This window comes from Nesoenas mayeri (assembly GCF_963082525.1).
Source record: "Nesoenas mayeri genome assembly, chromosome: 4".
NCBI lineage: Eukaryota > Metazoa > Chordata > Aves > Columbiformes > Columbidae > Nesoenas > Nesoenas mayeri.
The window spans coordinates 53,623,578-53,639,137 of NC_137540.1; the positions used below are offsets into that span (position 1 = coordinate 53,623,578).

Sequence of the window (15,560 nt, forward strand, 5' to 3'; positions counted from 1 at the left end):
ATACACCTCAATAATCTCACCTCTACTTCCACATAGTTTTTACAGAAGATAAATGAAACTAACCTTCTAAAATTATTTAGAATTTTTGCAACACAAAAACAAAGGTATTTTTTTTCCCTGAAGTACATTCAGAACTCAAGTTATAGATGGTCACATTGCTCCAACTGCCTCCGTTCTTTCCTTTCTGTGACCAACAAGTGTCCTCTCTCAGTGTTAGGGACAGTGACAGGGGGAAGGAGTAGTCTGAAAACTCTATTAAATAGATAGAAGATTTTCTCTTGGTCAGACATTATACAGATCAATTTAATCTGGGAAGAATTAGCTATAAAATACACTTTAAAATCATGGCAAATGGCTAATATCTTCTCTCTTTCATGGATTGGCAGCCTTGAAATTTTACACTCTACCTAAGTAAGATATGTAAGAAAATTAAAGCTACTGGCTATTCAAGGAAAGACAAGCAAAAGGTAGGGCTTGCGTCCATTTTAAGAAGTGTTAAATGATGTGAACTTCCTCTATTTTCCAAGCACTCACCTGCAAAAAAACACTTATTTAGTGAATGATATTTTTATATGGTGGTTCTGTCAGTTGAAAAGAACAGAGATACACTGAAATTAATCAAAAGTAACTATTATTTGCTAACATATGACTCTAGCATTAAGTATTCCTTACAAAATTACTCTTCCTCAGACTATAGCTGCAGGACCTCACAGAATGTTCTCTCAACAATACAGTCAGCTGAAGTATCTCAATTCTGTGTTCTACTTAGCACAAGTACTAGTTTAATATTCTTACACTGCAACTTCACAGAACTTACGTGAACTCAAGTTGCATTGCATATTGCTTTGATATTAAAGGGATCTGGTCTGGAGCCAAACGCTTGGCCAGCTGAAGCGCACTGTCCCAGTGTTGCAAGTCTTTTCGCATCTATTAAGAAAGACCATTAACATTTTCTGATGCAAGTATCAAACTCTGAACTCTAATATGAACTTTATATTGTTCTAAATGCAAATACAGAGCTAGTATTCTAGAAAGATTCAGACAATTTGAGAGACATTAATCCTAAAAGAATTTCTGTCAGTCACATAATGAGAAGAACAAAACCAAAAGAGGGCAGAATTATCAGAAGGTGAAATATTCCAACATTAGGGTGGAGATGAAAACAGCAGAGAAAAATTTACAAAAATTAATACCTCAAGTGCAGCAATAGGACATGAGGATGCCAGATACAAATCTTGAGCCAGATTAAAATCACTAGTAAACATGGCAAGATGTCCTGCTAAAAGGTTGTGGTCTTCTATTCCCTGTAAGTAGATGTAATAGTTGCAAAAATAGTCCAAAAGGAAAAAAAATATTGTTACAAGTAACATAATTTAGTAAGTACAGTAAACCAAAAGATCCCTACATTTTATAACCATGTGTACTTGATTCTACAAAACAGAAAAAGCCCTCACTTTCTCAAAAGCCACTACAGCTAACATTGCCTAAAATCAGCAATTTGCAGAAGTATATTTTAAGGTACTATTTCATGCACACTTCTAAATCTATTTTTGTAATCCGCCCCTCCCCTTTTTAAAAATGATAATAGCGGTCTTAAACATTTCCTCAAAAATAACAAAGGAAAAAAGAGCCTCCAAATGCCTGAGACACTAAGATATTCTGCTGTAGTCAAGCAAATGCAGAAAGCAATGTTGTGCACTCCAGTAGAGACTGCAACCACTTCAAGAGAAAACCAAGCAAGAGTTATGTGGTTTGGACACATTCTCCTCTATAACTCTTAATTCCCTTGAAAATAATTCACTTCCTATGTAAAAAAAAAAAAAACCCACAAAAATAATAATGCAGTATTTCCTGTTAAAAAGGGACCTTACATGTTACCTTTATTTGCTCTAGTGACATGACCATCCCAGCATTACCAAACGTCCGATAAACACGTATTGCAAAATCCACCTCCATGTGATACAAGCAAGCTTTGGCCAGCTCATTCCAACTAGAATGGTCATTCAGAAGTCTGCACAATTCCCACGCTTCAGAAAACCTATAGAACGTAAAACACATTTTAAACTAGTATTGCTTGTACATAAAATTCCCTCTCAACACATTTTTTTCCTAATACTATTGTAGGGAAAACATAGAAAGCATTTACTTCTAGGCCATGAAGAGAGAAGTGCATCAGGAAGAAAGGGAGAAAAACAAATGCTTAACTTACAGTTCCATTTCTCCTCTTTCTACCACACTTTTTCAGGAAATCATCTGCTTTCCCTACTCTGGCATTCTTTCCGTTATACTGATTTTGCGTTGCTTCATTACAGTGGGAGGAGAGTATGCAAGAAGCACCTTCAGCCAGTTTTGGAAGAGCCACTGTCACGGAACTCTGAATAACTCTTGAAAAAAATTACTTTAGCTTTTATTTGACAGTGGAAAAACAAATAAAGCACCACTAGGTCGCTTATTTTGCTTGGTCTGCATAGACAGCTATATGGACTCATGGATCAGTCTAATTTCTCATTATTCAGCATGATAATTTTTAAATCACCAGGATATGCTCTATTGAGCTATAAGCACAGAAGAAAACAATTACACAATATAATTAAAACACAGATGTACCTTTTCAACATTAAAGTCTGAGTAAGCATTTGTCTCAGCTCATTAGGTCCAAAGTCTTTGAAATTGCCAAGGAAACTGTGAGTGCTTAGATAGATATTGTTTGTTTTCCCACTCTGAGTCTGACAAGTTAATTCTCCATTATACAACAACAAAGGCTTATGGGAAAAGGGGACTTCTGTGCCACCTGCCAAAATAATCCTGGATCCTAGATTCAAAAATCAGGAAGAAAAGACGACACAACTTTAAAAATCCTGACATGGTAAAAGTGTAGCAAGCACTTACAGCTGAAATAATGTAGATTAGCAGGGCATTAATTCAAGGTTTCTAATTCTTGTAGTCACCATCTACTGTACAGTGCATATTTTTCAGTGAAGTAAATATACATAACTTAAATCTTCTCTAACTAGTAAGGTAGTTTTCCAAATGTTTGCAGATAAATTTCTTAATGTTTCTCTATCATTACTACATAAATCGCTATGATTATAGTTTTGGGTATCAGTGTAAGTGAATGCAAGTTCTGTCACCCTAATCCTAAGATTTTCTTATGACCATTTCAAAATACAACTGAAGAGCAACGTGTAAACTTCAGACCAAATCTTATAATAGCAAGAATGTAGGGAGTAAAGACCAAAATGCCTTGTTGGAGCTTTATAAAGAAACCCACAAAGCAACTAGTTTACTATGAATCAGTTGCACTTCAAAACTTCTTTAGTACTATTTATTTTTATATGCAGTTATGAAAATATTTAAGACAAACTAAGACTCAGAACATGTTTTACTTTATTAACTAAAATAGTGAAAAAAATTTAAGAGCATTTACAGTACCTTGAATGGCATCCTTATGAAAAACGTAAGTGTACACTTTATCATCATCAAAAGCAACAAAAACACCTTTATCCATTGGCCAGTTTTCCCACAGGATTCCTTTAATAGTTGGTGAGAAATTTGGAATCTCGTATAATCTATCATTTACCTACAAATAATGCAAAAATAAAATTACTAGCAAATGATTAAGGAGACAAACTAAATATTAATCCTAGTTATGATTAAAAATAAAAAAGAATGTAAGTGGTGCAGAAATACAAAAATTGCATTAAGGAAAAGTTTTGTTATAAGCAATGACACTGAATAATAAACAGTTTAATTCAGAAGGGAAGTAAATACAGAAAAAGCACATTATACAAATGTTATTTACTTTTCTTAGAAAAAAATGTACAGGAACCAGCAGTGAAACTGTCAGTGCTGTATTTGAACACACAAGCACATATAGTTCTGCAAATTACTGATCAGGAATTTAACATAAAGAAATTGTCCTGATCTAATATGACAGGTTTTATTTCCTTACATTACCATTAAGTTATCTTTAATCCTCCTTGGCAATTTCTTCTACCAGCATACATGTTGGAGTGACAAAAGCTTCTTCATTCTCTATTAAAAACACTATACAGTTGGAGAGCCTGCTTGTACGTATAACTGTATGGGTATCCCACACTAACTTACTGGACAATAGACAAAGCCATCACTTTTATCATCTATGAAAACCAATCTGGTTCCATTTGGATCTGGAAAAATTTTTCTCACACTGACAGGATGCCGATATTCATTCACATATTGCCAGTCTTCGATGTAGAAATAATGAATAACTCCAGTCTAATGAGAAACAACAGAAAAAGCTAATAATTATATCAGTAAGTGGCAAGTAGATAATTAACTTGGTTGCAGTTTCTCCCATCTTAGAGTGCTGAGCATGAAGAGTGTTCAAAGAACAATACTGCCAAGTGTTTTTTTCATGCCCTTCTTCACCCACAGCTTGTTTTGATCAGGATGGGAAAACCCAAGGCTTTTTGGGGGGTGGGGAAATGAGCTGGAGGTTTGAGGGATTTTCTGTTGTTTTGGTTGTTTATCTCACTCTGCTGTGTGGCAGCAAGCTGTATTTACTGTGCAGTTCTCTGAACAGGGAAAATGCCTTAGGGTCTACTAAGTTTAGCCTTCAAACAAAGTTGAAAAATTTGCCTCCAAGGAAGAACCACACATTAGTAAGAACAGATGTAACTAATTCAGGGGAGAAAAGCAATCAAACTGATTTGCGATTAACACTATATTTCAATCAGTGCTGCACAAAGAACAGCACTGAAAGCAAAAAGCAGCTTTTGAAGTCAATTGTAAAATTTTCAAACATCAAATTGATCAGTTGTGAATTTAGCACTTCAAATGTATCAGTACTAGTTTAGGTACTGAGGAGGTGGGAAAGTCTTCAACTGCTGCAAAACAATTCAAGTTATTAGACTTAATAACACCAGAGACAGTGATTCTGCCTTTCCTCTGGAAGCTCAGTACATCAGTCTGTGTCACAAAGAGCACAATACAACAGTGTCAAATGTGCCCTGTATTTCCAGTGCCAGAAAATACTAAAAGCAAAGAAACTACCCTTCATGCACAGGAAAATCTCTGGAAAAATCCATAAGCGTGTTCATACCCTTCTTCAGAGCCCTTCTAATCCCTATCTTTGTTGAAACACCAAAAAAAAAATCCCTGGGCAAACGCTTCAATAGTAAGTCAAGACTTTCTTGTATGCTGTCATACTTGTTTACCTCATTACTTTTTTGTCCACATCTATCAGATCACCATCTAAATCAACAAATTTGCAAGGCAAGTGCTATGTTTCTTCTTACATCTGGAATACAGTTTGATTGCCAACCCTCTCACCTTGACAAAAGAATTGAATTACGCTATTAAAATCAGTGTTTTGCATCAAACAGTAGTAAAAGCAAAACTTAACCTTCCTGCCAATGCATCTCATATAAATGCAACAGTAAAGGAAGTTGGATGCAATTTTGTCTGTATTTGCACGAAGTTATTGCATAGGTAACAACCTACTGTAAACTTCTCAGAGCACTTTTTTTTTGCTTAAGATATAAGTAATAATCCAAATATATCAGATAGAAATACATTCTGTCTAAAAAGACGTTTAAAACCAGAAATAATACTCACATCTGCACCATATATGAGGAAGTCACTAGTTAAAGCATGGCACAAAATTCGGCATTTATCATCATCTGCTGGGAAGAGTCGAGTTTCTCGTTCTTCCCGAGCATCCAAACCTTCACTTTCTATCTAAATATAAAGAATAGAATGAACTGAAAAATTCCACTGTTAACAATGCGGTATCATAGTTTTGCCTGTATCAAACTGTAAGGAAATAACATGAAACCAAACTTGCAAACTTGCATGTGCATCCCCTAAAAACCCAGCATCTTCTTCTGTCACATTCCCAGAGCCTATTAAAATAAAACTTGTTAAATAGTTCACAAGAAAATAGTTTTTCTTCATCTGTTCTAGACTAGGTTGTATTTCTAAGGTTGACAGGAACTCAGCTTTATATTTTAATTAGTCAGCAAAAAATATCTAGAGAATATTATATTATCTCCATTAGCTGAATATCACTCCCTTTTCTCTCATTTTTAAAACTACATTAACTTGTTTGGCTTAAATCAACTCACTAGTTCAGCACTCCAAATTGCCAGAGCTCTTACCATATGCAACTGGACTTTACCCTCAAAGAGAGCAGCAGCATAATCAGAATTAAGGTGCATACTTGCTACTGTACCCAGGTACTCCACATCTTTAAGCTTTTTTACATCTAAAGAATTCAAACAGAAAAGAAAAAGTAAAAATATTTTCATTTTGTACAGGTCTTCACTTATCATCATCTAAATTTGCAGATGAGTAATCAGAAGCAGACAGGGGACAAGTCACATGTGAAGAGACTTTCTTCTTAGCAGTCAGAGAACTGGTTAGAAAGTACAAATGAAACTCTTTTCCTATGCAACTCTTACTAGTGTCCTTACAGTTGATTAATTTATTATTAGTCAAAAAGGTGATGCTTAGAGAAACATGCAAGCTTTAAATCCACTGTCTAAAAATTTGGACATAGTATAACCAATTTGACCTTATCTCACACAAAAAACATGAGCATCTATCAAACTGAGAATTTAAACCCTCTGATCATATAGATCCTGAGTACTTTGCCAAACTTAGTATTTAAAGAAGTGGCAAAATATTGCCTCTAAAGCCTAAAAGTCCTCCACTGGTTAACAACATGATCTGAGAAAAAGAAAAAAAAAAGAAACATTGTACATTTAATTACCAATACCTTGAACCTGAAATTTTATGCCTTTTATTTACAATGCCTTTTCATAAGTGCTTCAGTCTGTGAAGATCATTATTTGGTCCTAATGGGACCAGATAGCAAGTCAAGTTATTGTACAATGTGGAATGTCCAGAAACACTGAACACAATACTGAAGTCATAAAATAAGAATGAATGATGCAGTAGTTTTAAGAGAAGTAAATTTTTCCTTACTGTTCTCTCCAAGTGCATAAAACCAAGCCCGATTGTTCATTCCTACAGCCAAGTGATAAACACCAATAGCAACAAAACTGGGCTCTACCTCAACAGAGACTGTGACTGGTGGCTCCTGTAAGAAAACAGAAAACCCACAATTTTCATCCACTATTAATAGTTACTTTACCTATATATAAAGGAAGGTTAAATGGAAGAGGTTATCATACGCTCTCCACGTGATTGGCTACAGTAACTTCAAGAAGAGAAGTGAGGTAGGCAATCCGTGTACCGCAAGTATCTCCCAGAATTGGAAGCTTTGTCAAGAAAACATGGAGGGATCCTCTGCGTGTAGATACTGCCAATAACTGTCCATCATCTGTCCAAGCCAGCTGATCTACACCTAAAACATTCACAAGTTTTTTTGGGAAAAAGAAAAAAGATATTTCTTTAATTACTGAAAACAAGAAACAATTATTTTGCTTTAAAATGTGAAAATGGTCAGAATTCACACCTAGGATTATATTTACTAATGTATTCGAAAATAATCAATTAATATAATTCCAAGATTACCTGGAATCACTCAAACCAAAACCATAATTTACTAATTTAGCATTTTCCTAAGAGTGAAGACTTGCCACTAACTTAAGTATTTACAGACACTACAAGAGGAGATAATGGTGGTAACTCATTACCCAAGAACATAGTTTTGTAACAATGGTCTGGATGACATAGGCACAAATCCTGTATATCAGGATGAAAACTGATTAAGTATCGTAAGTTAGCAGAAGAGATGCTGAAAAGCACAAAAAAACCCCCTCACCCACAAAAAAACCCTCAACATGGAAAGAAGCAGAAAACAGTTAAGTATATTATTTCAGTAATCTAAATATATTGTATTACAGATTCAAAAAACCAAAACAATAACTGATCAAATATTCTGAGGTACTTCTCTATACTTTAAACAGATAAAATAAAATATGTTCATATTCTGCTATGGGTCACCTAAAAAATACAAGTTGGGAAAGATAGAACTTACAATAAATTCTATATTTACACAATTTTTTCCAGCAACAGCACTTTCGCTCATGTAAACAGAATCACAACCAAAATCCTGTTTACTTAATTTGTAAAAATTTCTATTCTCATGGGGACTGTTAACATACCTTTGTTTTCATCATCCAAGTTTATTATGGCATACATCTCCCTCAGGTCTGACAGATCATGGATTTTAATGCTAAAACAAAAATAAAGTCATTCTCGCTAATATGAACCTCAGTCATCATGAACCCCATCAAGACAGCCTGATGGAGCACAAAATAGAACACAAACACAAAAATGCCTTCTGTTTCCTAAAAAGCGACACACACTCATTGTTACCCATCACTCTAAATAGTTTATCACTAACACTGTATAAAAACATTTGCTCAAAGAACTAAAATTTGAAGAAAAGGCACAACTTGTCCAATTCAAAACAACTGAGGGGTGGGAAACAGACACTATTCTTCCTTTTTGACCTGTTACAATACAGGTTAGGTTAAATACACATTCTTGATGGACAAACACTGTTCGAAACATAGATGCAAAAAAACCAGTTTTCAATCTGGGTTCACATGAAAAGAGACAGAGTGAGAGTTTACTTATGCTGTCACATTACTCAATATATGCTGCAGAACCCCTTAAAGAAATAATATTTATTGTAGAATAGCCAAAGTGCTTGAAGTTGCACCATGTTTTGCTCAGTTATACCACTCCTGATGTGCAAGTGTCATAAATCAGCAGTATGTTACAGTCATACACAGAACTGAGGACAGACCAGAGTCTGACTCCTACCATCACTCAGCTCTTTTTTCGCTGAAGAAGTCAGATATCACAGAATCAGGGAGTATGCACAACATATTTGGAAAACCTCCAATCTTTTAACTCTTTTTTTCCTTACTTGTTTACACATTTATACTTTTGTCTGGATTGCAGAGAAGAGGATATCAGGATATCAGCATAATCAGTGGAGTTTAAAGTGAATTGTTCTCATATTGCTAAGCAGATGTTTATGTCCAGTCAATAAATCGTAGTAAAGAAATTTGGACCTTTTTTTAGCCAAGTGACACAGCAGAAAAAGAATCAAAACGAAGAACCTATACTAATGTTTAAGTATTTTTTTGCTTACAATTAATTACAATGAAATAATTACCATTGTGGAGATTTTGTTTAAAATTAGTTTCTCCTAACTTTAGGCAGAGAGGCAGTTCCACAGAGCAATTTATCTCATCTTCTCTGCACTTCTCAGGGAGCCTTTACGCCTTAGGGAGCCCTTACGCCTTAGGGAGCCCAGCTTTAAAGTTATGTCAGATTAATTCCATTCTTTATGTATAAAACTACCACTTACCAATTGTCTCCACATGATGCAGCTTTATTTAATGACTGGGATATAGCAATGCTGCTTAGATTATCCTTATGATTATGAGCTTGAAAGATTTCTTGACCTATCTCACGAATGTGTGTTGAAATTACTACAAAACACCCTCGTGAGAAACCAATCATAATGTAGCCATCACCATACCTGTTTAAAAAAAAAAAATAAAAATCTATTTATGCAATATGCAAAATGCATTTTCTTTCAGACTACTGGGGCAACTGTCAATGCCTCCCTTAAATACGAAAAATAATCAATTTTTAGGAATTTCTATAATGCCACTTTACTTTCAGCAAGTTGCATGCATGGCAGTGATGCCAACAGACAGACCTCTGGTATCTTCATTGCAATAAGCAGGCCAGAAGATGGAATTTTCATTTCAAGGTCCTGGCTGACTTGTCCCATCAAAGCTATGCTAAAAATAGTAATGGCAGTCACTGCGCCCTTAGGGCATACTGCTGTAAACGCAGTGGAAGTACCAAAACTACAATCTGTATTTGAGAATAGACAGTTTGTTTACTTTTCATAGTGTCAAGGAGAAAAAGGTTAAAGCAGAAATAGCTACAGTGTGTAAGGATGAATTCAAACAATACCATAGAATCACAGAACAGTCTGGGCTGGAAGGGAACTTCAAAGGTCATCTAGTTAACCCCCTGCAAATGAGCAGGGACATCTTCAACTAGATCAGGTTGCTCAGAGCCCTGTCCAGCCTGGCCTGGAATGTTTCCAGCGATGAGGCATCTACCACCTCTCTGGGCAACCTGGGCCAGTGTCTCACCACCCTCAGCATAAAAAAAATTCTTCCTCATGTCTAGCCTGACCTTCTTTTAGTTTAAGACCATCACCCCTTGTCCTATTGCAACAGGCCCTGCTAAAAAGTCTGTCCTCATCTTTCCTACAGGCTCATTTTAAGTACTGAAAGGCCACAATAAGGTTTCCCTGGAGCCTTCTCTTCTCCAGACTGAACAGTATCTCATCAGCTTAGCTGCAAAAAAAAACTTTGCAAGGGAAACAGCCCAGGTATGCCTTGTTAGACGGTTGGCCATAAATTAAGAAGCATATAGCTACAGGTCTTCTTTCACAGTTGCGGTGCAAAGGAATAAATGTAGATTCCACATTGGCTGAATAGGCATTAAAACACAGGGTATCTTGACTCAAAGATATAGAAACAGTACAGCTACTTTTTGGGTACAGAGCTGAAACGTTTAGTTTGGGATTTCTTCACAGGAACACTATCAATTGCATTACACAGCTAGGAGGCTACAAGAACTTCACACAACTTTGTAAACCAACAAACTATCTGAGGGATACAACTCAACCATTAGCTCTTTCATAAGTTACTCATCCAATCAGAAAACTACCTATAAAATCCTCAGTTTAATCTGCTTTCAGGACAGCAACAGTATTAGTGTTCTAAAGATGACCATACCAACAGAGGCATTTGACAATACTTACAAGATATAGACTTCTTTGTTTTTGGAAAAGAATTATTAAAAAAGCTACAATACATGCAAGAAAAATCTAGTGTAAGCAAGGGATATATGATTTCATTTCAAGCATTCATCTCAACTACTGGGAAAATCTTCAGCTTGCTAATATTAGAATGTTTCATTAAGAAAGTTCTACTCACCACCTGTAGGTTACAATACTGCCGTAAGGTTGCTGAAATTTCAAATCAATCGGGTTATCAGGATCATTCAAATTAAAAAGAAAGAGAGTCTTCTTGCCGACAATTACACTTACCTGCCAATGAATGAAAACAAAAAGGGACTCAATAAGAATTTTAAAATAAGGTCCTACATTCAATAATCCTTAAGAAACCCATGGATCTGAATTCAGAATTGTTATCAACAGTGCAAGAGATTTTCAGGATATTCTCTTTGTGAGTTAGTGGTTCATAGATCTAAATGTAAGTCCAGCAGAGCATACATCTCAAATCCAAGGCTTTTCCCTACAGAAGCATTAAGTCAGCTCTGTTTCCTCAGAGAAGGAGGAGGCAGGCCACATAGAGTTACCTTGTTGGACTACTCTCACTTGAGTTACAATGTCTCTTTTGATCCACAAAATTTTTATCTGTGAGGCTGAAGAGAAGACTATCACAACATCGCTATCAAGTAACTTGCTAAGCCTTGAAAACAGAAAGACAATTCCAAAAGAAACAGCCTGTTAAGTGTGTATTAAACATGCAATATTTGGTACCAATCTAGGTGAGTGCATTTCATTTGATGACTGCCACAGATATGTAGGACTTCATAGTGGAAGAAAGGTTGAACTTTTTTTTCTTTTTGTTGTTGTTTTGTTTTGCTTGTGAGTGTTTTGCTTGTTTGTTTTTAATATATTATTTTTGTTACTAGAGTGTAGGCTATTGTCAGGCATGAGGAAAACACTCATTTTAGAAAAGTCAGGAGGAGCAGCTTCTTTCACCTTATTCCTGGACAAAGACAATTTGAAGGGCTATTTACAAGTTTACTTTCTGTTCCAGCTCTCCTTGTCTAAAAAGGAGACAATGGTTTATTCCTAAAATAAGAGTTGGAAGAATGAAATATATAGCTAGTATTTTCAAACTGAGAAAAAAGGCATATGTTGACCCAAAAATCCATTAATCCAGAATTGAACACTCAAATTTTGACCTATATTTCCTAAATTTACCTCAATACAAAAACTATGTTTTCTGCCCTTTAAAACAGTTTTCTTAAAAGTCCATCGTAGCTTAATTAGGAAGCATTTAAGAAATACTATTTCTTAAACTCTTCTAAGAAATTACAAGAATTATTTTATGTTACAGTGCAAGATGTTAATTCTAGTACTACTTATTTTGATCCAGCTTGCAGGGGTTTTTTTCTGATGCCAACAAGAAACACCTAGGCAATAAATGCCGTGTGGTTTAGAGCTCCTGACAGACCAGCCAAGTACAAACACCAAGAACAACAGAATTACAGAATGCTCCCTAACATTTTACAGCAAACTTGAGAGCTGCAATAAAAAACCTGCAAAGCCGAGGCTGTTGCATGCCCCAGGAAGCAGCAGAAGAAATCAAGGCTGAAGTCCTCAGGTCCTGCATTTTTAAAATAGCTGTTAATTAAATTTTCCTAGGAAGCAGAAAACATGTCACTCCATGCAGAGAGGCAAAAACTCCTACAGCTCTTGTCAAAATAAACCTGGGGAAAAATTCTTTCTTGACACCTATACTCCATAGATTAAATCTGACTGTGAGCATTTAATTATGTTGTGTATAGATCTGGACAAATTCTAACACAGTACCACCTTTCTGTCCATTGATTTTATATGTCTTGTCTTGTTATTTCATTGCTGATCATTTAATAATATGCTCTGCTAATAGTTATCATTAGCCCATTTTTCTGCATTTCACCATTGACTGATCTGATGGACTTGGATTTAGTCTAGAAAGACAATGAAGACAGTGAACCGGGAGCCACTTAGGCAGAGGCAGGATACCACTCACACCAGACTGACACCGGGGCTTTTAGTCTCATGGATGCTGAGGTTTGCTAAGATGAAAACCTAGAGAGCAGTGATCTGTTCACAAAACTGACAGCTGAAAATCTGCCCTCTGAAAGGCGCCTTCTCTGAAGTTTTTACAATCCTGCTCCGTTTCTGTCTGCCACATTGCATATACTGTTCTATATTCGTATTGTATGTATTTAAGTCCCTGCACACATCTCCATCTATTATGCCAGCTACCACTACAAAACTGCTCTTATCTGTCATATTGCTAACCACTGCATTTTTCATGAACACGTCCTTGATGAACAAAGGGGTATGGCTTTAAGAAATTTTCAACACCAAATTTTAAATCAAGGAGGAACAAATTTCTTTCTGGCCCACACTTGGCTGCCAGCAGAAACCCTGAAACATCAGCTTAACACTTTTTGCAGTATTTCGTATTGAATTCTTACTGTGCTCTCCCTGGTTGATATTCTTTCATCGGTCTTCATGACAGAAAACTGCATATCACTGGGATCTGAGCTCACTGCAGTCTGCAAGAGAGCAGTTCACAATGAGAAGTCAACAGTTAATGTAGCAAATACTAATGATTGCATTATTACTGCCCTGTACATTTTAGTGTTAAGGACAGAGTTGTTACTACAAAACTAGGTACCAAAACTAAGAAAAAAGTTGGAGAAAATGTGACCACAGTTTGGATCATTATGACATGTTATCATGGAATATACTGAAAAAATATCTAGGAAACAGTTACAAATATAAATAGAGAAGGAAAGATCCAGTTGAGGAAGACGACTTGCAAGATGATATTATACAGACAGTACTAACTGAAGCAGTACAAGCAAGGTCACTCCAATGCAAATTCAAAGAAAAAAAATCAAGAATAAGGCATATATGTTAAATATTTATAAGACGTTTCAATGTGGACATACCTGATCTGGTTTAGGTAGTGACAGCAATCTAGCTGCTTTTGTAGTCAATATGAGGTTACAAAACCTCATAAGCAAGCCTTGCTCAGGTCTCTGCTGTCTCAGCTACACTGCTTCTACTACCTAAGCCAGCTAGTTTAAAGCACAGATATACCCTAATGAATTTATTATGGTGCTCTTCTCCAGTGGTGATCTTCAGACATATAGATGGAATCACATTAAATGAACTGTGCAAGACTTTCTTTAAAAATCATGAGTGAAACACTGTTCACTAAAGTTTAAAAAGTTAATTATATTCATTTGCAGATTACGCAGCAACTGTCATTGTTTGGAGGGACAGTAATGTATGTAAACAAACGGAATGCTTGGTTAGAGAATCTGAGTGTACTTGGAGGAAGCACTGGAATCATCCTCTTGACAATGCAACGGAGGTCCAGCCTCGGAGTGACCCTTGCACATCGGAGACAAGAACTTTGTTTAACCAAAGCAAAACCAACACTAGAAGTACTTCCTAAACACCTCACAGAGTCATGTGACAGCTGTCCTGTGCTGCTACTGGGGAAGTGAACCTACAATTGCACTCACAGGATCCTCTTGTAACACATACAAATCAGGATCACAGATGAGAGAAGCATGTTCAGGCAGGACCACAACAGAAATGCAGAGACTCTAACATCATAAATCACACTGCATAACACAGAGGCTCAGATGTTTAGAAATGCCCTCATCCTGCATGAAGTTTCCAAAAGGCTCTTTGTCCTTGAAAACAGTGAGACTGAAACGGCATAAACTCCCATGGGTCCCAGCTTTCTCAGGAACCAGAAGAATCAATATAGACCTTAAAATCAAATGGGGGTTACAAACACTACCTGTCTTATAGTATCCCCTTCCTGATTGCTTATAGTAATCATTTTGTCTTCACCACCTAGAGCCAGAAGGTTTTCAGTACTCCAACAACCACAGGTAATCCGCTTAGTGTGCTTACCTGAAAAAGAAAGAAACTTATACAACACAAATGAACACAACCGCAAAAAAATCTGGGATGCTCCATTTGGCTGCTCACAGATTGTGAGCATGTGAAACAAGCTTATCAGAGCAATTACAAATTCAAGAGTCAATTGTTTTTTTTTAAATCTTCTACTCCCAGATGGAAGTCTTTTGACCTTATAGGAACTTCTACAGCCCCTGTGTTCTTCCATTTCTTTGCACCAGATTTCTGGGGACTGTGCTACTTCCTAACCTTTCTGGCCAGAGGTACTCTAAGCAGGTAAGAAAAAGTAATTTAGCAACAAGAACAACCACACAAATCCTTTGAAAACTGTAAAGCAAGAAAGAGAACACGAGTTGCCCATAAGGCAGTATCAGGTATATATATTTTTAGCTTCCTCTGGTAATTACAACAAAACAGAAGGTCCAAGCTGAATATGAGCACATTTTTAACTTCTATATTAATATAAAGAACTAAAAAGGGATCTAAATATATTAGCAAAATTTCACTTTCAGATGGGCAAGCTTAGTTTCAAAATAATGCATACCAAGAACAGGAATCTTGCGAGAAGTCTGACGGTTATATATAAGTAAGTTTCCCTTTGTTGTTCCAACAGCAAGTAAAGTTCCAACTCGAGACCATAATAAGAAAGACATAGCATCCCTAAAATAAAGAAAAATGTTACTTTGTGTAGTAGATATGGGTTCATTTCCGCTCTCTTCCCTATACACAGAATGTTTATGTAGAGTGCAACAGTTTAGAGGAACAGATTCAAACCGAGCTTATTTGTTAATCCAATGCCTGACTATTATGTAGG

The 15,560-nt window shown here is 36.1% G+C and overlaps 1 protein-coding gene across 1 annotated transcript in view; it reads right to left on the minus strand.

Moving 5' to 3' along the window:
* Positions 1-14,681, minus strand: part of WDR19 (WD repeat domain 19) — a 37,553-nt gene extending 22,872 nt beyond the window's left edge. The window contains exons 1-15 of the mRNA XM_080344286.1: positions 14,625-14,681; positions 13,279-13,359; positions 10,992-11,104; positions 9,335-9,508; positions 8,104-8,185; positions 7,179-7,340; positions 6,970-7,084; positions 6,141-6,247; positions 5,599-5,721; positions 4,108-4,257; positions 3,433-3,580; positions 2,608-2,812; positions 1,879-2,038; positions 1,194-1,304; positions 818-927 (exon numbers count right to left, since the gene is read on the minus strand). Of these exons, the coding sequence (XP_080200412.1) occupies positions 818-927; positions 1,194-1,304; positions 1,879-2,038; positions 2,608-2,812; positions 3,433-3,580; positions 4,108-4,257; positions 5,599-5,721; positions 6,141-6,247; positions 6,970-7,084; positions 7,179-7,340; positions 8,104-8,185; positions 9,335-9,508; positions 10,992-11,104; positions 13,279-13,359; positions 14,625-14,666 (1,883 nt within the window). The 5' untranslated portion in view covers positions 14,667-14,681. The remainder of the gene's footprint in view (positions 1-817; positions 928-1,193; positions 1,305-1,878; positions 2,039-2,607; positions 2,813-3,432; positions 3,581-4,107; positions 4,258-5,598; positions 5,722-6,140; positions 6,248-6,969; positions 7,085-7,178; positions 7,341-8,103; positions 8,186-9,334; positions 9,509-10,991; positions 11,105-13,278; positions 13,360-14,624) is intronic.
* Positions 14,682-15,560: the final 879 nt, after the last annotated feature.